Raw genomic sequence first — 25,859 nt, 5'->3', positions numbered from 1 at the left:
TAAAAAAAACTCGTCCCTCAGATCTCGAACTGGAAACTCGTAGTCGTAACTCGAAACACCAACATATCTGTCGAAATAATGACAAGTCTCAGAACTGGGAATTATTCTATCATCATACAAACCGTTTCCCCTGAGACCTGTGTGATAAAAACACATCTTGTTATTCAAATGGAGATCCAACTATATCATTCATTACAGCACTTTATAAACAATTAATTATCCACATTCGTTCCTCATGCTGCTCAACGTTCATACAATGTATTACGTTTGATCTACAGTGATCACATAAAATCTTGGTATTTGATCACACTTGTGATACCGTGACCAATACAGTGCTCATAAAAATTAACTTGGTAACCTTGGGAAAATCAACTTGGATCTAAAAAACATATTTACCGAGAAAAGATTCCATCACCCTGACGGTTACCGGCTACCGCTGTCGCTCGCTGCCAGATCTCTGGTCGCCCCGTGAAATACAGGGTGTCTCCGCTGTGGAAGCTTTTGCCAATTTCGGTCGCCCTTGGCGATGGTTTTTACTTCTAGGCATAGGCATAGAACGGTGTCGTTGTGGTCCTTTCATGCTTTCGCTCCTTCTCTTCCACTTTCCGTTGCCTTTTCTTTTCGATCGTTATTCTTTTCTCTCTCTGCGCAGACTCCTTAATCGCTAACCGAAACTCATCTTTGCGTTGTTAGCTAACCTAGACCAATGGAAACTCTTGTCTATTCGCCAAAATAGCGATCAAGAATTTCGTACCTAATAATAACCTCATTTATTATTTAACTCCTTATGTTCCCAATACTAATGAACAAAGTAAACTGACGATCACATCGAAAGTAAAAGAATAAGCTTTGAAGGAAACTCCTTCAAGAAATACGACAACTCCTTGACGACAAACAAAATGACGTCAACTGATAGCAAAACTTTGACGTAATTATACTTCGGTTTTCCCGACAATTCATAGGCACTAGCTGCATCACCTAATTAAATAGACCATAGGTGCCTGACGGTGCTCGGTATTTGTATGGACCTGAATAGCTTGCGTACATTTTCGCAACATACGCCCCTCCTCTTGAGCTGAAACATTCATGTTTAAGCTAAACCTAGTTATTCAGTCTACTCAAATAGTCGGCCCCAACGTTATCAACCCCTCGGATGATTTTAACAGTAAAGGAGTACTGTTGTAACTGGAGTGCCCATCTCATGAGACGTCCATTCTCTGTCTTGGCCTTCTGCAGGTATGTGAGTGGTTGGTGGTCGGTCTCCAGAGTGAAATGTACCGAGTACAAGTATTGTTCAAATTTCTTGATCGACCATACTACTCCCAAACATTCCTTCTCAATGACCGAGTAGTTACGTTTTGCCTTGTTCAACTTCCTGCTCGCGTACGCCACTGGTTGAAGTCCTTGACCTTGGTCCTGTAGAAGTACCGCGCCTATGGCGATATCGGACGCGTCACTCCTCACTGTGTACGGTTTGTCGATATCTGGCAGTAGCAACACTGGCTTGCATACCAGACTTTGTTTGAGCTTCGTGAAGGCTTCCTCGCACTCTTCGTTCCACACTACCCTTTCAGGTAGACCTTTCTTTGTCAAGTCCGTCAGCGGTGCACTGAGATTGGCATAGTCACTGACATACTTTCTGTAGAATCCTGCCAGTCCTAAGAAAGCCCTGACTTCCTTTTTGGTTTCAGGTCTTTTTGCGCTCCTGATTTTCTCGGTCTTTTCGTCATCTGGTTTGGTCATGCCTTGCCCTACGTGGTGTCCCAAGTAGTCCAGCTCTGCGTAGCCAAAGTAACACTTTGATGGTTTTGCAGTCAAGCATACCTCTTCCAGCCTAGACAGAACTGCTTCTACCGCCTCTACGTGTTGCTCCCACGTTTCTGTCGCGATAATGATGTCGTCTATGAAATGCTCGACATCATCACGTCCTAGCGGTTCTAAGAGCTTCCGCATCATGCGAGTAAAGATCATGCTGGCTGTCTTCACTCCGAACGGTAAGTAGGCGAACTGGAACTGCCCAAGTGGTGTGCTAAAAGCAGTTTTTTCTTTGTCTTCTTCCTTGATGGGAATTTGCCAATACCCCTTTGTTAAGTCAATCTTTGACAAATAGCGCCCTTTCTGCAATTTTGCAAAGATCAAGGGTACGTCTGGGATAGGCTCAGAATCGAACACTACTTCACGATTCAGCTGTCTGTAGTCAATACAGAATCGAATTGACCCATCCTTCTTTTTCACTAATACAATCGGACTGTTGTATGGTGAAATGCTAGGTTCTATGACACCTAACTTCAGCATGTCATTGACCTCCTTCTTCACAATTTCTACTTGTGAAAAGGGTAGCTTGTACTGTTTTACATGCACAGGTTCTTGTGATGTCAGTTTGAACTCACACTCTTCGATGACACATTTCCCAGGTATGTCTTTGAGTGCTTTGACCTTCCTGTCACAAAGTGCTTGTATTTCTGCTTGTCTCTGTGGTTCTAGGTCTGGATTGATGTTTACATCTTTGGGACCTTCTTTTGGTTTTAGGGAAAGCATGGGAAATCGGTCTATCCCCAACTCACCCATTTCATCATCATGCACATCATCCACCACCACCGCCACTATTTCCGGAACTTCCACTATAGTCTTTGCTTTGGTTTGCTCGGACCTGTTCTCTTTGGACTCTGACTCGCGTTCTACATACAACTTCAGCAGATTTGCATGTAGCAGCTTGTCACGTCCCTTGATTTTCACCCTGTAGTTGCAACTACCGACTTTCTCTATCACTGGGTACGGACCCTTCCATGTCAGCTGCAATTTATTGTGCTTCTCGACAGCAGTTCAAATGGTGAGAATTTCAGACTTTCTTGTGGGACTTCCCTGTACGCGAACAGTAGCACAGGGAGAAACTTGTCCCAGTCTTTTGGTTGCTCTTGGCAAAGCTTTTTCATCATGTGTTTGAGCGTAGAGTTGAATTTTTCAGTCAACCCGTTTGTCTGAGGATGCCACGGCGTAGTATGGATGCCTTTGATGTTTAGAAGTTTGTTTACTTCTTCCATAACCTCGCTTGTGAACTGGCTACCCCTGTCGGTCAGTACCTCCCGAGGAATGCCCACTTTTGTCCACATGACCCACAAAGCTTCACTCACTGTTTCTGTTCTAATGTCTTTGAGTGGCGTAGCCTCTACGTACCGTGTAGCGTAGTCTACCATAGTCAATATGTATTTGTGCCCTCGGTTAGATGCGGGTATGATGGGCCCTACGATATCGACTCCCACTCGTTCAAACGGTGTCCCTATCAGCGGCATGCTTTTCATAGGCACTTTCCTTGTAGCCCCCTTCCGCGAGCTGCGTTGACACGCATCACATGACGCGCAATACCGTTTGACGTCACCACAAATCCCTGGCCAATAAAAATCGCGCCAAATTCTGTCTCTGGTGCGACGCACGCCTTGATGCCCGGCCATAGGTGTGTCGTGTGCTAATTTTAGAACGTCCGTTCTAAAACATTCTGGGACAACCACTTGTTTGCATGGACTGCCGTTGTCCATGTATATCCTATAAAGGATATCCTTTTTCCACTCGTAATGAGTGCCGTCTTTTGCCCCCTTGGCAACCCGATCGCGGATTTTCGCTAGAGAGGGGTCTGTCTTTTGCTCTCTAGACAAATCCTCTGGCCGAATCTGACCGAGATCGATTTGTTTCGGAACCCAGGGTTTTTTCTCCGCCTTCTGTTTTTCCTGGTTCCGAGTCTGTACAGGCGCACATATTTGTGGCTCTGCCTCCCGTTTCACAATTGGAAAAACAGGTACACTGATCTCGTTTTCATCCATATCTTTTCGGATATTACCGATCAGAACTTGGTGACACAAAGCTTTTGCCACCAACACGCGTGTGACTCCCGAGAAAAACGGTGTGTCCATTTGTACAACCGCTATCGGCATTTTTCTCTGACGCATATCTGCTAGGGTTATGTTCTGGTGTTCGCCCGTATAACACTCCGGCGGCACTAGTGAAGAGTTCACCACTATACAAGTTGCGCCCGTGTCACGGATACCACTTGCGTCCTTTCCCTCAACCTGTACTCTACAATTTGGATCGTATGCATCGCCCTTACGACATTGGCATGTGACCTCGTCACCTGACGTTCGAACTGCAGCTAGTAATGTTGATGCATAATTACTGCTGGGTCTTGGCCCATCCAATCTTTTGGGACAATCACGCATCATGTGCGGCCCCCCACATCTGAAGCACCCCTTCGTGTTGGGTGGTGGTCTGTTCCCTGTTTGCCTGTTTGGATTACCCCCCGACCTCTGTCCAAAGTTATTGCCCTTGTGTGGCTGCCTATTGTCTGACTGTGCGTTACCCCCGGTTGGAGGTGGTCCATTACGCGGCTTATTGTCAAACCTACGCTCGCCCCCCTGTGACTGTCGCGGTGGCATGCGTCCCCCGGCATCACGTGCATCTATGTATGTTTGCACATGTTTCACAACATCATCGATGTTAGTTGGATTTCTTTCCCTAACGAATCTGTTTTGGTCCGGAGTTAGGACATCCAACAGTTTGTCTGTGAGAATTAAATCCTCCAAGTCACCCGACTTCCCTTCCTTTTCGGACAACTCCTTCCATCTATCTAGATAGGTTTTCATGCGTTTTCGGCATTCTTTGATGCTCTCTTCCTTTTCCCACTTAACCTCTTTGAATCTCTTCCTGTAAGATTCAGCAGTCAGCTGAAAACGCTGCAAGATCGCTGTTTTCACCTCATCATAGTTTACTGACTCCTCATCAGACAATTCGATGTACACCTGGCGTGCTTGACCTCGCAATTGCCCTGACAATCGAATTGCCCACTCATCTTCATCCCAATCTGATAGTTTTGCAATGCGTTCAAACTGTTTGAAGTAGGCTTCTATATCATCTTTGTCATCCAAAATTGGCAGATTGATATGTATCTTGCTACTTGACTCTCTGGGCATGCACTGGTTATTTTGGTTTACATTCTGATTTAAACCTAGGTCAACCATTTCTCGCATTTTCCTCAGTTCGAATTCTTGTTGCATTTCTATCTCTTCGCGTTTTTCTCGCGCCCTTCTTTCCTCCCTTTTGGTTTCTTCTTCCATTTCCTTTTCTTCCTTTCTTAGCTTTTCTTGGAACTCTCTTTCTTCCCTCTTTCTTCTTTCTTCGGCATCCGCCCTTTTCTGCTCCGCCTCTCTTTCCTCTTTCCTTCGTTTCTCCTCCGCTTCGAGTTTCTTTTCCTCTCGATTTATCTCTTCCAGACGTCGCTTTTCGATATAGTCTGCCAACTCTATACCTGACAGACCCAGGATAATCCCATCCTGCTTGAATGCCAACAGTGGAGAATCCGCCTCCATAACCTGCCGTCTCGGCATTTTCTTAACTTGTCGGTGCAACAACTAGTCTCAGTTATTTTGCCACAATACACTAAAGACTCAGTTCCTCAATCCTAATTTGTCTACACGTAACCCTGGTATACAAAAGTAAGGAATATAAGAGCACACCTCTAATCACTACCAGATTAGAACACCGACTGACTATAGTAGTTATGTCTTTAACCTAGACCTACTCGACTCCCGAGTTAACTGCTATATCAAACTTCCTTGTGAAGGGTTATAACAACTGATAACACAATTACCACAACGTAATCTGGCTTCCGAGTGACTGTCATGAATTATTATTATGAGGCGCGAACCTGTCAAGAATAGAATAGGCAACCGAGACTACTCGCGCATTACACGACGTATCCAAGTGACGTATTCATGTGACGTATCCAAGTGTACTGACGTAAACAAAAATCGTTTCACGAGAGGGTCGTTTTCCGCAAGTCCATGGAGCGAAGAACGCTTGGAGGAAAAGCCGTTCCCCTTCTTTGAAGGTAAGTGACTGTGATTATTACATCGACAATCATTCCACGGGATCTGGGCGGAGATGAGTGTATCGTGTCAGTCATGTACATTGTGTTGTTGTCAAGTTGTGTACGTTTGAATGTGCGCTGTTGCCAAATCCCCATTTTCCGAAACACAGTAATAGAATGAGAACGATAATAAAATATGAACAAACCAAGTCTTTTAGACAGGCTGTGTAGGTAACACATATAGCCCTTTGATCTGTTTCAGGAACCCACGGTCCAATGATTCATTTATCTTCCTCTTCCTCATGTTGCCGTAATTGTGGAGAGAGATGTAACTAGACTACTTCTGCTATTAACTTGATGATGGTGTCTTGAGAAGAAGAGTGACGAACCAAACCAGGAGCGCGGTCTTCTAGACCAGTCAAGTGCTACAAGTCATCTCGAGTACCTTTTCAATGACATCGAGCTAAGTCAAAACTTCATAAACATTATGTGTATTCCTTTTGTTTTGATGTCCTCCAAAGGAAAATTTTGAAGAACGTTTGCAGCGGCGGAGTCACGTTAGATTACCATGACAGAATTGAAATCCAGCAGCAATAGACATTTGATCAGTGTGTGCTGTGAGCCAAGTAACATGACCTAGCTTGAACAGTGTGTGATACATTTAGTACGATACTGATATTTAGCAAAAATATAGACTAACCTGATTAATGTGTGCTGCATTGCAAGAATTTTATTAACACTATCCATGTATTAAATTATGTAAACCTGTGTTGATCTTTCTCTGCTACTTCGAGAGCATGGGAAAGAGTGAAGGAAAGTAAAGTCAAGGTAGTACCTGTTTCTTTAGCTAATACGAAAAGGCGGCGTGTTTTCCTTCCATAAACTTCCTTTGGAAGGCGCACGCAGAAAGAAACAGGCTGACGAAAACTGACCTGTGACAGTGACCTTGACACTAATTCAATAGCACAAAACCTAGTCACTACTGACACAGGAAACACACCAGCTTCACTAAAATAATCTATCACAACAAGATTATTTTCCTTACCTAGTCTCAGTATAGTGTCACATTGACCCAACTATACTAAACCAATATCGACTTTCGAAATTGGAAATCGGCTAACTGGATTTTACAATTCTGACTTTCAGAACCTAGACAAAAACAACCATAATGCTTTTATATGTCTATCCATCCAGTTAAGCTTTACTAGGTAAACTCGAGTTTTATAGGTTCAGCAATACCATGCTAATTCTCTACCTATCATCAAAACTCTCATCAGACCCTACTGCACTTCTTACAATAGTTCCGGTAAATCTTCATTCAAAACTCAGCTTCCCTGAGTTGAATTACTTTACTTTAATCTATGACAACTATATTTCTTATGCCACCAAGAAATACAAAGTCATGGACGATTTTAGTCCAAGCGTGCGCTTACATTCAAGTATTGCTTGACTAAAATGGAATAGTGCCTTCGCACAAAAGAATATATGTTGATGTTTCAGTTCGGTTTAAAATGTTTCCCTTTTCTTTTAGAATTCGTAAATTGGCTATCTCCAGAAAACCTACCTCGCGTCCAAGATAATTTTCCCAAGGAAACCAATCACAATTCTTTCACTCATACACTTCTACTGGTATCACCTATTGCATTCACAAATACTGACAGTTCGTATGTGAAACAAAAATCTACGTGTTACAACGTACCTATACAACTGACCTATTCATGCACATGCAGTCGTGCAAAATGTACAAATACAAAAATGAATTACCATAGCCAGACCTCCGAATGAGTTTTGTGACAAACCTGCACAATAATGTGATACCCAAATAAAAAATTTAGAATTTTGGCTCGTGTCCTTGGAAATAATCCCAAAAACAAGAATGTCTTGGAACTATCCCTAGGACGAGTACCCCCAAATGTTGCGGATCCTGGTCTGTTGCGTACTCGGAGGGTACGAAAACCTCACCTTTTACGTTATAAATCAGAACAAGAATGAATTTTGTTTCTAAAAAAAATTCTATCACACCACTATTGCAGATTCATGCACAAAACACACAAGACGTATTTGTAAATTTATAGATTCAACTTTTTATTTACTGGCTTGTTCCGTGGTCGCCGGGTTATTCTTCATTTCTGTATCGTTCATATATCCTGGATCTAATTCTAAAAGTCACTCATCTTGAAAGTACGCAGTGATGATGTTGACAGTCGGAACGTCGTGTAGTCCAGGCTGGTTATCGTCGAACGGTTACATAAAGTTCATCATTGATGATCAGGAAAACATCGGACGAAGTTAGAGGGTTGATCGTAAAAAAAACTCGTCCCTCAGATCTCGAACTGGAAACTCGTAGTCGTAACTCGAAACACCAACATATCTGTCGAAATAATGACAAGTCTCAGAACTGGGAATTATTCTATCATCATACAAACCGTTTCCCCTGAGACCTGTGTGATAAAAACACATCTTGTTATTCAAATGGAGATCCAACTATATCATTCATTACAGCACTTTATATACAGTGTGTGTGTGCCTTTTTCCTTTCTTTGTGTGATTGAGTTTGTTTTGTCTCTGTCAAAAGAAAAGCACCATAGGCATAAACACCATCAGCTTACTTGTAACCAAACAAATTGCATCTTGTGAATGTTGACATTGAGTATGTGTATATTCACTCCAGGACAAAGATTTGTGCAAGTATCTGACTGCCCAACTGGATAAGATGCAGCGCGCCTGGGTCTCAGTTCCTGAGAGAAACGCAAGAGAGCTATCCGAGACAACGTAAGCTTCGCAGGTTAGTTCAAAATACATATTCCCGTTGACCCCTTACTTCTGCTTGGCATTTGAGTCAGTTCAGAAAATATGATAGATTACAAGAAGTCGTCCTCTCTGTGAGAATGCCTCTGTGTGTGTGTGTGTATGCACACACACATTCACACACACACACTCTCTCTCTCTCAAACACACACACACACACACACACACACCCACCCACGCACACACACACACACCCCAAGTCACACACACACACACACACACACACACACACTCACTAACACGCACTCACTCACTCTCACAAAAAACTTCATACACACAAAACACACACCCATACGCACATATGGACAGACGGACATACACACCTTTACAAACAAACACACATACACGCACACACATACACTTATACCCTCACACACATTTACACACACACGAGTACAGACTCATGCACGCGTGCGCACACACACACACACACACACACACACACAAATACACACACACCACACACATACGAGTACAGACTCATGCACGCGTGCGCACACACACACACACACACACACACACACACACACACACACACACACACAAACAGTAACACTAACACATGTGCACAAAATGAACACAAACACACACACTGCGCGAGAGAGAAAGACTTCAGGGAGGCATGACGTCATGATGCATTAATTGACGTCAAAGACTTTCGACCGTGACGTATTCTTCTTACGCGAGCTTTATCCATAGACTTGGAAACTACGGAATTTCTACCCGTCCAAAACGGCCTTGGGTGGCGTTTGCTGAAAAAATGGGGGCGACTATTGCACCCACCGTATTTTTGTTAGTATGGTCCCAATTTTTGGTGAACTTCCATCTCCACCTGTAGCACGTAGCCGGGCACAAAGAATCCTTCTTTATCATGTATAAGTTACAGCTCCGTCCATCCATGGTATCGTCTGATATTTTGTCGAGACTGGGTCAATGAATATGATGACGTCACTCGAGGCTCTGCCGAGAGTGACGTCATTATATTCTTTCACCCCGTCGAGACAAAATATCACGCGATACCATGGATGGACGGAGCTGTAACGTATATATGGCATGACCAAAGTAAAGAGAATTTGTCATGGGATGTGGAAACAAATCATTGGAAATTCACCATGGGCAATCAACCCAAGCCTAGAAGTTGTAGAACTATATTTTGTTTCAGTCTTGGCACGGCCAGTTTTGTCCAGTTCCGGAAAAGACATCATGAATTCATTCACCCTGCCGAGACGAAAAAACCCAATTCCATGGAGGAAAACGTATAAGCTTATATCCCGTGACGCATCAAAGCTAAATTTTGTTTTGAAATGTCTTCACAACGTACAGATAACTTATAACGACATAATCGCCTTCACAAGACAGGAAAAACGCACACTTTGTTTTTCGTCTGCTACAAATCTAGTCTTGTTGGTTGACGGAGAGAATAAAGCTTCAAGCGTACCTTCATCAACAGGAATAAATGCTCAATCCGCTGTCAGTTCGCAACTGAACCTTGTTTTTCTTCTTTTACATTTTGGTTAACATTGAAACGGCAATCCAAAAGAGTGTTTCAGCTGTTTCAGGACACAGGCTTAGCTCCTTCTTTTGAGTTGCTTTTCAGTCTAAAATGACACCGGAAGCGAACAAATTGTCGCGTATACTGTCGTCACAAAAAGACGTCATGACAAAGTTACACGCAAAGCGAAAGAGACTTTGACGTCATTTACTTTTGTTTGGAATTTTCCGTCTGTTCCTAGCTTGTCAGTGAAGACCTGACGTGAGTAAGCTTACCCTTTGCAGCTGTGAAATAATCAGTCTTGTGTCTCGGTCGTGTAGGTACAGAGTTTGCTTCTGCAATCATTGTGTTCGTGTTGATGACGGCTTCATAAGATTTCCATTTTCTTGTTTCTGCGGCTGCGCAAGTTATTTTGCCTAGGTCATGGCCGAACTTTAGGCCTACGGAGAAATATCGCTGGATATTTTCTCCCTGGATTAACAGAGACAAAGAAGGGAAGTCATGCTGTATTATTCGGTATGCACATTTCTCAAGTCGATTACAGTATAGCGTTCACGGGATACCTCCAGCTTCGCTGGGATAAAACAGTGAGCAACTGAAAACAAAGCGTACGTTTCTGTAATGTTTCGGTAATGAGTCGTTGCTGTTTGGAAGCTTTACATTTGTTTTGTTTTTAATCTATATTACTGTATTGTTGTTGTGCCCGCTATAACTGCGTTGATGACGATATTCTGTCAAAACCACTGCCTTTACTTGCCAGATAAGTTACACGACAAATGTGATTAGCATTTCAATTGCATTTTACTGATGAATTTCATAATTACGCATATGCATATTGCTAATGTACAGCTTGACAGCATTGCCCTTTGCTTTATTTGCGCACGTCTTGCCGCCAGCATGGGTTGAAAAGTCCATTGATGTGCTGTGTTTTGTTATTGTTATTACATTCACAGTAAACAAGAAGGGCAAAGCCCATACGACTCACATGCTTGACCTTGACCTAGCAATGACATCATACACTAAGAACTGCTTTACACATTTTTCCTACCAAAATACATGTGACCTTGACCCAAGGTCAAGGTCATGCAACACAAAGCTGTTAATTCAAGACATAGGAAGTACAATGGTGCTTATTGGCTCTTTCTACCATGAGATATGGTCACTTTTAGTGGTTCACTACCTTATTTTGGTCACATTTCATAAGGGTCAAAGTGACCTTGACCTTGATCATATGTGACCAAATGTGTCTCATGATGAAAGCATAACATGTGCCCCACATAATTTTTAAGTTTGAAACAGTTATCTTCCATAGTTCAGGGTCAAGGTCACTTCAAAATATGTATACAATCCAACTTTGAAGAGCTCCTGTGACCTTGACCTTGAAGCAAGGTAAACCAAACTGGTATCAAAAGATGGGGCTTACTTTGCCCTATATATCATATATAGGTGAGGTATTGAATCTCAAAAACTTCAGAGAAAATGGGAAAAATGTTTAAAAACAAGAAGGGCAAAGCCCATACGACTCACATGCTTTACACATTTTTCCTACCAAAATACATGTGACCCAAGGTCAAGGTCATCCAAGGTCATGCAACACAAAGTTGTTAATTCAAGACATAGGAAGTACAATGGTGCTTATTGGCTCTTTCTACCATGAGATATGGTCACTTTTAGTGGTTCACTACCTTATTTTGGTCACATTTCATAAGGGTCAAAGTGACCTTGACCTTGATCATATGTGACCAAATGTGTCTCATGATGAAAGCATAACATGTGCCCCACATAATTTTTAAGTTTGAAACAGTTATCTTCCATAGTTCAGGGTCAAGGTCACTTCAAAATATGTATACAATCCAACTTTGAAGAGCTCCTGTGACCTTGACCTTGAAGCAAGGTAAACCAAACTGGTATCAAAAGATGGGGCTTACTTTGCCCTATATATCATATATAGGTGAGGTATTGAATCTCAAAAACTTCAGAGAAAATGGGAAAAATGTGAAAAATAGCTGTTTTTTAGGCAACATTTATGGCCCCTGCGACCTTGACCTTGAAGCAAGGTCAAGATGCTATGTATGCTTTTTGGGGCCTTGTCATCATACACCATCTTGCCAAATTTGGTACTGATAGACTGAATAGTGTCCAAGAAATATCCAACGTTAAAGTTTTCGGACGGACGGACGGACGGACGGACGACTCGGGTGAGTACATAGACTCACTTTTGCTTCGCATGTGAGTCAAAAAGCTGTTTTTTAGGCACCATTTATGGCCCCTGCGACCTTGACCTTGAAGCAAGGTCAAGATGCTATGTATGTTTTTTGGGGCCTTGTCATCATACACCATCTTGCCAAATTTGGTACTGATAGACTGAATAGTGTCCAAGAAATATCCAACGTTAAAGTTTTCCGGACGGACGTCCGGACGGACGGACGGACGGACGACTCGGGTGAGTACATAGACTCACTTTTGCTTCGCATGTGAGTCAAAAATGACAAAACAAAGCATATTTATAGACTTCTAACAACCATCTATGGGCTAACAAGACTGTGCAGATCGAGTACATGAATAGAGCCGTCATTCTATCCGAATCAGTGGAATTGGTATATTTCCTGCAACTTATTGGCATTTTGCTGGCAATGGTAAAGACAGAAATATGGCATTTTTCCGGGCCACAACTGGCCCGGTAATTTCAGCAGGTAAAGGGCCATTAACGGAAAATATATGGAAAAAAGTTTTTTTTATATGGAACTAAAAACCTGCAAAATGCTGGCGAAATGCTGGCAAAATGCTGGGTTTTTGATGGCAAGCCATCAATAAGCCATCAAATAAATGATGGGTTTTTGCTGGCAAAATTCTGGCAAAATGATGGCAAGCCATCAAAAAGCCAGCAAATAAATGATGGGTTTTTGCTGGCAAATTGCTGGCAAAATTCTGGCAAATTGATGGCAAGCCATCAAAAAGCCAGCAAATAAATGATGGGTTTTTGCTGGCAAAATGATGGCTTGCCAGTGATGGCCCATCAATTTGCCAATGTGCATACGGGTAATATGCCAGCATTGGGCCATCAATGGGCCTTTGATGGCAGTAGTTCTGGCAACTGGCATTGCCATCAAAAAGCCATCAATGGCCCAGTTCTGGCATGTTTATTGGGACTGTGCCCAACACATATTAACAAACTTTTGTTTTCTGCAGCTTGACCTAGTTTGTTCACCGCGCGTTACCGGGTGACTATAGCCCGTTCCACGATTCGGACACAACCTTGCAAACATATGCGATGTTACAGGCATAACGCACCTCAAACCAACCCGCATACATTCCACAATAATGTTTGGACTCCAATAATCTGTGTGGCAAATAGCACAATTATTATATACACTCCAAAATATAACAATTACATCATTTCGTCCATGTACAACATTCTATTTTAGCTTCTTCTGCATCTCTAAAAACTCGGGTTGTGACACTGAACTTGCCTTAGCTTCCTTTTACGGTGTGTTATCATCACTGTGTGTTTAAAAAAAACCTCTCACAACATTTCCATGTCCGTCCCTCCCGCCCCCTCCACCAGCTCCCTCTTCCTGCGCTCCAAGATGAACTTCAGCAGCTTCTCCTCCCTGGCTTTCCGCCTCTTCTCCTGGATCATGTTGAGCGTGTAGAGGAAGGGGTTGAGCGCCGAGTTCAGCGGCAGCACCAGGATGGCCATGCCAACGTTGACCTCGCCGGCAATGGGCACGCCGCTAGTCGACAGCACGCCCAGCAGACCGATGGGGAACCAGCAGAGGAAGTCCGACACCACCACGGTGAGGAGTCGTCGGGCCACGATCAGATCCCTGGACCTCCGGCCCGTGTCCGTGGAGGTGATGGAGTTTCCGGTCATGGCCGTGTAGACGGAGATCTGGCCAACAGCGATCAGCAGGAACACCACGAGGTTGAGAAGGATCATCACCCCGAAGGCGTAGTGCTCGCCTGGGTATTCATTGCGGGTGACGGGCAGCGAGATGCAGATGCCTGTCTGGCTGTAGAACCGCCAGTGGGAGGTGGCAGGCAGGAGGGGAACGGTCACCAGGACGACACCCGCCAGCCAGGTGAGCAGGCAGGCCACCTGAGCAGAGAAGGGAGAGAAGCGAAGCCGGCTGAAAGGGAAACGGATCGCCAGGAACCTGTCCAGCGTGATGAGGCAGATGAGGAGGGCCGACACCTCGCTGGACAGCAGGGACAAAAGGCCGGCCACCTTGCACCCCGCGCTGTTCTTCCACGCCGTGTCCTCCCACAGGTAGCTGCCTAGGTACATGCGGTCCGCCACGCCGATCATCACCAGGTACACGCCCATCACGAAGTCTGACACGCACAGGTGAGTCACAAACACGTTGAACCCGCTCTTTTTGCCTCGGCCTGTCAGGGCGAAGACACGCAGACAGAAACAACCCAGGTTACTGATGAGAGCTAGGGCAGCCAGCACAGAGAGAAAGACACGGTAGAAATCGGAGCGGAGCAAAGCATCGCACGAAGACACCTCGTTGAAAGGTGCCCGACAGTTCTCAGGGTTGAAACCCGCAGGCAGCGTGGCAGGGCAGCACAGTTTGAAGTTGTCAGCAAACACCTGCCTCAAATTTCCCAGACCCTCGAATATGTCTCTCGGAAAGTCTGTCACATGACATCCTCGAAGGTCAAGGACGGCGAGTGACGTCATCGACCGGAAGCCGTCACCGATGACACGTGTCACGCCGCTATTGGTCAGGTTGAGGCTGCGAAGCCTGGGAAAAGGCAGAGAGCTACGCACATCCAGCTCTTCAAATTTCACACCAGACAAATCGATCTGCAGGAGGACTTCGTTCACGGGAGAAATCAAAGAAAAGTTACCGGTGAACATTCCCGATAGAGGATTTCTAGCCATTGACAGATTCTGCAGGTTTGTCAGTCCGCTCAGATCAGAAGCTGAGAAAGAAGTGATGCGATTGTCACTCACATCTAAACTGCGCAAGTTGGGCAACCTCAAGTTCCCCACCTGCTTCAACTCACACCTGGCCATACTGAGATGAATCAGCATGGGTTTCTCGCCGATACGTTCAGGTAACAACCCAGTGCCACGGACATCCAGGTAACGGAGATCAAAGAACAGTTCCACCTGGAAATCCCCACTGCAGGTGAAAGCGTGGCCCAGGCAGGAGCAGTTATGGGGACAGGTGATGTTGCAGAATCGTTCATCATCTAATTGTGGACACTGCGGCCAGCCGTCACACAGGTGGTCAGGATGCACACAGGTGGTCACAAGACCACGACAGCGGTAGAGACCTGGACAGGTGTAGGTGTCACATTCTGCTTCGTCCTCCTTCCCCGGGCAGTCATTGACTCCGTTACACCTGCCAAGATACAGAATTCTATTAACTAGACCCATATGTATGTGATCTTTTCATGATATTGTACTGTTGCCTACCCTACCTTGCCTTGCCCTACCCCACCCTATCCTACCAAAGATTATCAAAACTTATAGGATACCCAAAAGCAACCCAACCCGTATCATATTTTGGCGAAGCATGACCTAGTCTATCCCAGCATAGCCAAGCCCACTGTAGCATAAATCAATCCAACGCGATATCAGAACAACTCAACCGATATCATACCTTACAATGGTATTTCACCTAAACCGATCCACCATACCATACCCATTGCGTGCCATGGAAGGTAACACGTGTCCAATACATCGTACATGAAATAGGGGAAGGTTGCCTAATATGGACCACTGCATAATACGGACCAGCTCTTGTTCTGATAAACGGTGCTAATTGATTTATTTCTTTACCTCCTTGTTAATTCATTTTGTTCATGTATTCATAAGAATAAGAATAAGAATAAGAATACTTTATTATCTCATAGAGAAATTCAGGCGTGGTACATAACAATAGTACAAACAAGACATTGATTTTACATAAAACATATAGCACTATATAACAGGGCAGGTTATAGAAACACCTCCCACATACCTCTCTGGACATTCCTTGCATTGTTCTTACGCATTCAGACATGAACACATCCATGTCTCACTTACACATCGCACACATGGACATTCTTATACGCTCAACTTACCCATTCACACATGGACATTCGACCACGCTCCACTTACACATTCTTATACGCTCCACTTACACATTCACACATGGGCATTCTTATATGCTCCACTCCCACATGGACATTCGACTACGCCCACGTACACGTTCACACATGGACATCTTTAAAGCACTGCGCTTACATATTCTCGCACACCTACGCGTATAACGAACTATGGCTAAACATCATTGCAAAATATCATAGCATACAATATATCACAGCAACAAACAAGCAAAAAACAAACAAACAAACAAACAAACAAACAAACAAACAAACATGTGCAAGTAAATTTTTTTTATTTTGACCCCTTCAGTGCCAGAAGAATTTACATGTACTTCTAAAACAAACAGAAACACATAACACACATCGTATGACAACAACAAACAACAACCACAAACAACAACAAACAACAACAACAAACAACAACAACAACAGCAACAAACAGCAACAAACAACAACAACAACAAACAACAACAAACAAAACAACAACACCAACAAACAACAACACACAACAACCACAAACAACAACCAACAACAAACAACAACAAACAAACCAACAAACAAACAAACAACAACAAACAAACAACAAACAAACAAACAACAACAACAACAAACAACAACAACAAACAAAACAACAACAAACAAACCAACAAACAAACAAACAACAACAAACAAACAAACAACAAACAAACAAACAACAACAAACAAACAAACAACAAACAAACAACAAACAAACAACAAACATCAAACAAACCGCCAACAAACACACAACCAAACAAACAACAGCCAAACAAACAAACAACAAACAAACAAGAAACAACAAACAAACAACAAACAAACACCAAACAAACAAACAACTAACAAACAAACAACTAACAAACAAACAACAAACCATCAAACAAACAAACAACAAACAAAAAAACAAACAACAAACAAAAAACAACAAACAAACAAACAAACAACAAACAAATAAACAAACAACAAACAAACAAACATCAAACAAACAAACAACAAACAAACAAACAACAAACAAACAGAAAGCAAACAAACAAACAACAAACAACCACCAACTAAACAACAAACAAACAACTAACAAGCAAAAAGCAAACAAACAACAAACAAACAAACAAGAAACAAACAAACAACAAACAAACAAACAAACAACAAACAAAGAGAGCTGCAAACATGTGCAAGTAAATCTTTTTATTTTGACCCCTTCAGTGCCGGAAGAATTTACATGTACTTCTAAAACAAACACAAACACATAACACACATCGTATGACAACAACCACAAACAACAACAAACAACAACAACAACAACAACAAACAAAACAACAAACAAACAACAACAAACAAACAACAACAAACAACAACAAACAAACAAACATCAACAAACAAACAACAACAACAACAACAAAACAAACAACTACAAACAAACAACAACAAACAACAACAAACAAACAAACAAACAACAACAAACATCAACAAACAAACACACAACAACAACAAACAAACAACAACAACAAAACAAACAACAACAAACAACATTAAACAAACAACAACAAATAAACAACAACAAACGAACAACAACAAACAAACAACAAACAAACAACAACAAACAAACAACAACAAACAAACAAACAACCAACCAACCAACAAGCAACAAACAACAAACAAACAGCCAACAAACAAACACCCAAACAAACAACAACCAACCAAACAAACAAACAAACATACAAACAACAAACAAACCATCAAACAAACAAACAACAAACAAACAAAAAAACAAGAAACAAAAAACAACAAACAAACAAACAACAAACCATCAAACAAACAAACAACAAACAAACAAACATCAAACAAACAAACAAACAAACAAACAACAAACAAACAAAAAGCAAACAAACAAACAACAAACAACCACCAACTAAACAACAAACAAACATCAAACAAACAAACAACAAACAAACAAACATCAAACAAACAACAAACAAACAACAAACAAATACACAAACAAGAAACAAACAACAAACAAACAAACAACAAACAAACAAACAACAACAACAAGAAACAACAACAACAACAACAACAGCAACAAACAAAACAACAACAAACAAAAAAACAACAAACAAACAACAACAACAACAAAACAAACAAACAAACAACAAACAAACAACAACAACAAAAAGAGCTACAAACCTGTGCAAGTAAAGCTTTTTATTTTGACCCCTTCAGTGCCGGAAGAATTTACATGTACTTCTAAAACAAACAGAAACACATAACACACATCGTATGACAACAACAACCACAAACAACAACAAACAACAACAACAACAAACAACAGCAACAGACAACAACAACAAACAAAACAACAACAACAACAAACAACAACAACAAACAACAGAAACAAACAACAACAACAACAAACAAACAACAACAAACAAACAACAACAAACAAACAAACAACAACAACAAACAAACAAACAAACAAACAACAACAAACAAACAACAACAAACAAACAACAACAAACAACAACAAAACAAACAACAACAAACAAACAACAACAAACAACATTCTTTCTTTTTATTTATTTGGTGTTTAACGTCGTTTTCAACCATTCAAGGTTATATCGCGATGGAACAAACAACAACAAACAAACCAACAAACAAACAAACAACAAACAAACAACAACAACAACAAACGCCAACAACAAACAACCAACAGCAACAACAACAACAACAACAACACAACAACAACAACAACAACAGACAACAACAACACCAACAAACAACAACACACAACAACAACAACCACAAACAACAACCACAAACAACAACAACAAAAAACAACCACAAACAACAACAAACAACAACAACAAACAACACAACAACAAACAAATAACAACAAACAAACAACAACAAACAACAACAAACAAACAACAACAAACAAACAACAAACAAACAACAATAAAACAAACGACAACAAACAACAACAAACAAACAACATTAAACAAACAACAACAAACAAACAACAACAAACAAAAAACAACAAACAAACAACAACAACAAACAAACAACAACAAACAAACAAACAACAACAAACAAACAACAACAAACAAACAAACAACCAACAAACCAACAAACATCAAACAAACAGCCAACAAACACACAACCAAACAAACAACAGCCAAACAAACAAACAACAAACAAACAACAAACAAACAACAACAACACCAACAAACAACAACACACAACAACAACAACCACAAACAACAACCACAAACAACAACAAACAACAACCACAAACAACAACAACAAACAAAACAACAACAAACAACAACAAACAAACAACAACAAACAAACCAACAAACAAACAACAACAAACAAACAAACAAACAACAAACCAACAAACATCAAACAAACAGCCAACAAACACACAACCAAACAAACAACAGCCAAACAAACAAACAACAAACAAACAAACAAGCAAACAACAAACAACAAACAAACAAAAAACAAACAAACAAACAACAAACAAACACCAAACAACAAACAAACAAACAATTAACAAACAAACAACAAACAAACAACAAACCATCAAACAAACAAAAAAACAAACAAAAAACAACAAACAAACAAACAACAAACAAACAAACATCAAACAAACAAACAAACAACAAACAAACAAACAACAAACAAACAAAAAGCAAACAAACACATCAAACAACCACCAACTAAACAACAAACAAACACACAACAAACAAACAACAAACAAACAACAAACAAACAAACAACAAACAAACAAACAACAAACAAACAAACATTAAACAAACAAACAACAAACAAACAAGAAACAAACAAACAAACAAACAAACATACAAACAAACAACAAACAAACAAACAAACAACAAACAAACAAACAACAAACAAACAGCAAACAAACAAACAACAACAACAAAGAGAGCTACAAACATGTGCAAGTAAATATTTTTATTTTGACCCTGCCGGAAGAATTTACATGTACTTCTAAAACAAACAGAAACACATAACACACATCGTATGACAATCACACCAGGACTTAGAAAATGGCCTTCAAGGGAGGAAATCATCATGCTCCAACTTAAAGAGCAATATACAGCGGTTGTCTCCCATGTTCGAGTATTGATTTTTTGGTTCCTACCTGAGTACGTATCTGGTAGCTAGTGTGGCAGGCAAGGGGCTGAGTGAAAGGAGAGAGTCAGACACACAGACACAGACTGACACTAATTGTAGTTAGGAATACTAACTCCGCTCATCTCTTCTAGTAAGACGTTACCCGGCCTCCGCAGGGCTGGTTACAAACTATTTGACTGTCGCAGGTCTATATACCAAATGGCTTGTCGCATGCGCAGTCAATCGACGCAAATGGAATCAGCGCGGAAAAGAGTTTTTCGCAAAATCCAACCTACTCGTCGCAAAAAATGATACATAAAAGACAATGACCGTCTTGCCTTAAAGCTACGCTGGTTGGTTTGCTAATCGTAAAATAACCGTTGGACCACGGTTGCAATTTCACAGCGAATGTAACCTCAGTGGTAGCTTAGTAGTAACAAACAGCCGATGGTCGGAAATAACTCTGTCGGGTTTGGATGGGTTGTGAAAGAGTGAATACTCTTGCTTTTAGTGAGGCAAACTTTCCCACGTGACATTATAGGCCAGTCACTTGCGAGGGGTGTGTCTGAAACACGTCGAAAAGGAGCTAGTGTTGAAAGCTTGCATTACTATACTAAAAGCAGAGGCGAAGCCTTCAAGGCTCACGTAAGAAATCGACAAACAGTAACACAAACTCAATCACTCCGTCACACATACACACACACACAGAAAGAGCATAGGTGAAACTGTGCAAGAAAGCGAGACACTAGAGCTAGATCTGTCTGTCTGCATGTAGCCTACTTACAGGGACACGCCTGCTAGTCTCGGCCCGCTCAAAATAACAATGACCGAGACTTTCAGTAATTCCTTCGCGTGACGTCTAACCCTCTTACGTCATAATGTGACGTCAATGTAATGTGACGTCTTCAAATGTTAAAGTTTCTACCACAGACATACACACTTACATACGCACGCACGCACGCACGCACGCACGCACGCACGCACGCACGCACAGACAGACAAAAGTTAGCATCGCATACAGGCTACACTTACTTACGTGAGCCAAAAACATTCACTCTTTCACAAGCCACACAGAACCTACTAAAGTTATTACCGGAGTTCGTCTATTGTGACCTAGCTTGGGATGTCAAGAAAATAAAGCCGACAGCTGCACCCTACCTGACATACACAGGCACACAGTAGCCATCCCCGGGGCAAAACAGGTGTGTGTCTGGACACACCGGGCCACCATCCGCCCTCTCCATGTCCAGCGGAGAGTACTCAACATTCCCCCGGCCGTCGAAATTGACCAGGCGAGGAGGCGGTGGCAGGAAAATGGACTGAAAGAGCTTGACGTTTTTCTGACAGTCCGCCTCGTCCGACTCGTCAAGACACTGGACAATCTCGTCACAGCGCTGGTTGAGGGGCACGCACTGCAATGAAAGGTTCACACTTATAGGAACACAAATCCACAACAATAACAACAAAGAAACAGACATCAATCACACACACACACACACACACACACACACACACACGCACGCACGCTAACACGCACGCACGCTCGCACGCACGCAAAAACACGCACGCAAGCACTCACGCAAGCACGCACGTACGCACTCGCGCACACACAACAACAACAACAACAACACCACCACCAACAACAACAAAAACAACAACAACAACAACAACAGCACACAACAACAACAACAACACAACAACAACAACAACAATAACAACAACAACAACTGCAACAACAAATCAAATATCGGATTAGTGCAATATGTTGAACAAAAGGGAGGGCCCGATGGTCGTTTTTAAATGTAAACACATCTGACACCGTGGGGCCCAAATACCAACGTCTTGAGTATGTTGCTAACACGTTGCCTTGAGTATGTTGCTAACACGTTGCCTTGAGTATGTTGCTAACACGTTGCCTTGAGTATGTTGCTAACACGTTGCCTTGAGTATGTTGCTAACACGTTGCCTTGAGTATGTTGCTAACACGTTGCCTTGAGTATGTTGCTAACACGTTGCCTTGAGTATGTTGCTAACACGTTGCCTTGAGTATGTTGCTAACACGTTGCCTTGAGTATGTTGCTAACACGTTGCCTTGAGTATGTTGCTAACACGTTGCCTTGAGTATGTTGCTAACACGTTGCCTTGAGTATGTTGCTAACACGTTGCCTTGAGTATGTTGCTAACACGTTGCCTTGAGTATGTTGCTAACACGTTGCCTTGAGTATTTCAAATAGTGTTCAAAGTGTGGACAATTGTTTGTAAAGAAATCTACCGGACAGACTTTATGATAGCGACTTTCGAATATGCCAAGAATCAGATAAACGAGGGTTGTGTAACTTGATCAGGTATATGACCGAGTAATTCCAATCAAGGCTTAAAAACTACTTAACAAATTTGTCAATTAAACATGACTTGAAATCATAATCGCAACTACAAATGCAAACATACTTGCATTGATTTATTTATAATTTGCTAAATTCGAAAATATATACATTATGTTTTGTTTTGATTGAAAACGTGATCAAAAATCCTGAACAATTTGTTTTATGAAAATTAGGTTTTATTGGCTTTCATTTTCAAGACAACTGAATCAGCTTTGTCTCGGCGGAGGGTATTAAACCAACTAAGAAGTTACTGGTCTTGGTGAAACAAAAACTTTGCTGTTTGACCGATTGACTAATTTTTGGCTCACGTAAGTGTAGCCTATGCGATGCTAGCTTCTGTCTGTCTGTGCGTGCGTGCGTGCGTGTGTGTGTGCGTGCGTGTGTGATAGAAACTTTAACATTTGACTGAACACCGAAATACTAATTTTACCGAGTGATTATCCAAGCAACAGCTTCAAAGTATTGAAGCAATGATCAACATTTCGTCGGTACGTATGTAGATAAAGTGTGTATCCAAAGAAAACGGGTGGTGGTGGGGTGTTTTTTTTTGGGGGGGGGGGGGGGGGGTAAAAACAGGTGACAGGTTTGTGTAGTGTGTGGTATGTAGACCAGATCAGGGGTCAAGGTTAGGTCAGTACGCGTGAAGCATTGTGGTATAGATTCACTTCTCAGTTCTAACCGAGCTGCATTCGCCGATTCGAAGAAGACGATTTCACATTGTTCGGTTTCGTAGCGGCTCCAGAAAAAATAGATAAAGAAGATACCAAAGGAGATTTCCTACAGGTTGATCTGCACATCGTCTTTTCAGTGTCTGCGCGAGGAAGCGCTGTCGAAAGGGCAGTGTCGATCTCAGTGGCAGTCGTGTCCCCGTAAGTAGGCTACAGACAGACAGATCTAGATCTAGCGTCTCCCACTCTTGCACTGTATCTATGCTTACTGTGTGTGTGTATTTGTGACGGAGTGATTGAGTTTGTGGTACTGTTTGTCGATTTCTTACGTGAGCCTTGAAGGCTTCGCCTCTTGTTCATTATGAGACTTGTTTAATTTCTCTTCTCTCTTCCTCTTTCGCATTAAAGGCTAAAGCCCCAGTCCGTCTCAAATGGTTTACAGAACGATTTAACTCTTCTCATGAAAAAAGCAGTTCTAACCTTATTGAACACACTTGCAATTGCATTTAATAGCATACAATGACACAGTTCGTTTGATGGCTATTTAGCTCGCGTAAACCACACGCCTGTTTTCGTGGTTTATCTAACCCCTGAGCCATCGTGAACCCGTGTGATCCACTTTCCTTTTTTTTTCTTCTCACAATTTAGTAGTCAGTTTGGGATTTCAATGCGACTGCAATAGCACGTTATTGTGCACCTCTGAATCTAAAACGCAACAAACGGCTGCGAGTCACACGAAGCGAGCGGTGGCGGTTGACGGTTCAAAGAAATTGGCGACATGCAGAACATTCGTCAGCTACGAGAACCACGTTTTGCGGGACACACTTCCGGGCTATCTTTTTTTAAACTTTCAAAACTTCGAGTTGTACTGATCTTGTTTTGATGAGAAAAAAATTCTTTTATGGTTTAAGAATGTTTGTGTAACAAGCTGTCAATTTATTATTTAGATTTTAAAAGGTAGGTCTAGCGCCAAAACGCGGCGTCTGGCTGGCCACGCAAAAATAAATTCTTTGAAAATTGCTCGCTCTTTACGTAGGGCACCTAGGATGTTCTCAAGCGGTGAGTGTTTAAACGAAAGGGTACGTGTTTGTACTGTGTGTAAAAGCCTGACAGTGTCTGTGAAGGCTGACTGTGCCCTTAAGTTGAAAATCTGCAGTTTAATATTCCGTGTACTGAGCGCAGAGCTGATGAGTATGATTGTCTTGGGAAGGAGGAAACCGAAGAACATTTCTCTGAAGAGGATTTTGTTTCCTTGATAAAGCGGTACTCGAGATTTGAGTCGCAAAAAAAAAGGGTACTATTAGCTCACACTCGCCTGTTTGTTAGCGCACTGGTACTGATCCGACAAAACGCATGTCGGGAAGACACACACATCTTCGTCACTGCTGTCCTCGCAGTCCTGCAGATGGTCGCACACGAAGCTGTAGGGAACCCACTTCGCACTATTCTGGCACAAGAAGAGAGGTTGAAAACCTGTTTTGTTCGAGTCAGTACACGACTCATCAGCGCCGTGTTCTTTCGAAATGTCGTCATTGGAACTGACGTCATAGTCGAGCCAACACGCACTTTGAGCGTCACAGGCGAGGAACTCGTGCGTCAGGTGCTGATCTGGGCACGCAACACTGGGAAATGGAAAGGGATCCGCGGTGACATTTCTGACGTTAAGCTTGGAATGGGCCTTCTGCAGCAAGCTTGCTGGTCCTCGTGTGCTTTCTTTCTTGTCCGTCTCCCTCTTAGTCACTCTGACGTCACTCGATGACGTCAACTGACATAGCGCGGCATTAGGCAGATTATTGTGTTCGGCGCAAGGCATCAAGAAGACATAATATGAGTCATATAGAAGGTCACCTGCACGCCCGCAGACAGGCACGCGAGTGGTAACCAGGTGACGTGAGTAATGGGCGATGGACCCGTCCTCCCATTGCAGCAAGTTGTCATACCTGTGGGACAGACAGACAGAGAGACGAACAGACAGATAAACAGTCAGTCAGACAAACAGTCAGACAGACAGACAGACAGATAGACAGACAGACAGACAGACAGGCGGACGGACGGACGGACGGACGGACGGACAGGCAGGCAGACAAACAGTCAGTCAGACAGACAGACAAACAGACAGAGACGGACAGACAGACAGACAAACAGACAGACAAAGAGTCAGTCAGACAGACGGGCGGACAGACAGATAGACAGACAGACAGATGGGCGAACGGACGGACGGACGGACAGGTAGACAGACAGACAGGCAGGCAGTCAGTCAGTCAGACAGACAAACAAACAGGCATACAGCAGGTAGGCAGACAACCGGGCACTTGCAGGCGTGCGTTTTACAAAGTATGTGTTCATGAAATCTGTGATGAACTCTCAACAAATGTATTGTTGTTTATTGGCTCACGTAA

General features: G+C 42.4%; 2 protein-coding genes across 2 annotated transcripts; both read right to left on the bottom strand.

Annotated features, from left to right (window-relative positions):
- Positions 1-1,101: 1,101 nt before the first annotated feature.
- LOC138961330 (uncharacterized) lies at positions 1,102-5,626 on the bottom strand. Its single transcript, XM_070332930.1, has 2 exons — positions 3,507-5,626; positions 1,102-2,793 (listed from the first exon to the last, which is right to left on the bottom strand). The coding sequence occupies exons 1-2, from the start codon at positions 5,370-5,372 to the stop codon at positions 1,102-1,104; spliced, it is 3,558 nt and encodes a 1,185-aa protein (XP_070189031.1). The 5' UTR covers positions 5,373-5,626.
- Positions 5,627-13,677: 8,051 nt separating this feature from the next.
- Positions 13,678-25,242, bottom strand: LOC138961329 (G-protein coupled receptor GRL101-like). Its single transcript, XM_070332929.1, has 4 exons — positions 25,231-25,242; positions 24,770-24,907; positions 21,567-21,820; positions 13,678-15,511 (listed from the first exon to the last, which is right to left on the bottom strand). The coding sequence occupies exons 1-4, from the start codon at positions 25,240-25,242 to the stop codon at positions 13,678-13,680; spliced, it is 2,238 nt and encodes a 745-aa protein (XP_070189030.1).
- Between the last annotated feature and the right edge of the window lie 617 nt (positions 25,243-25,859).

The sequence above is a fragment of the Littorina saxatilis genome, linkage group LG3, assembly GCF_037325665.1.
Source record: "Littorina saxatilis isolate snail1 linkage group LG3, US_GU_Lsax_2.0, whole genome shotgun sequence".
Taxonomy (NCBI): Eukaryota; Metazoa; Mollusca; class Gastropoda; order Littorinimorpha; family Littorinidae; genus Littorina; species Littorina saxatilis.
This window is presented reverse-complemented; position numbering and strand designations above follow the sequence as displayed.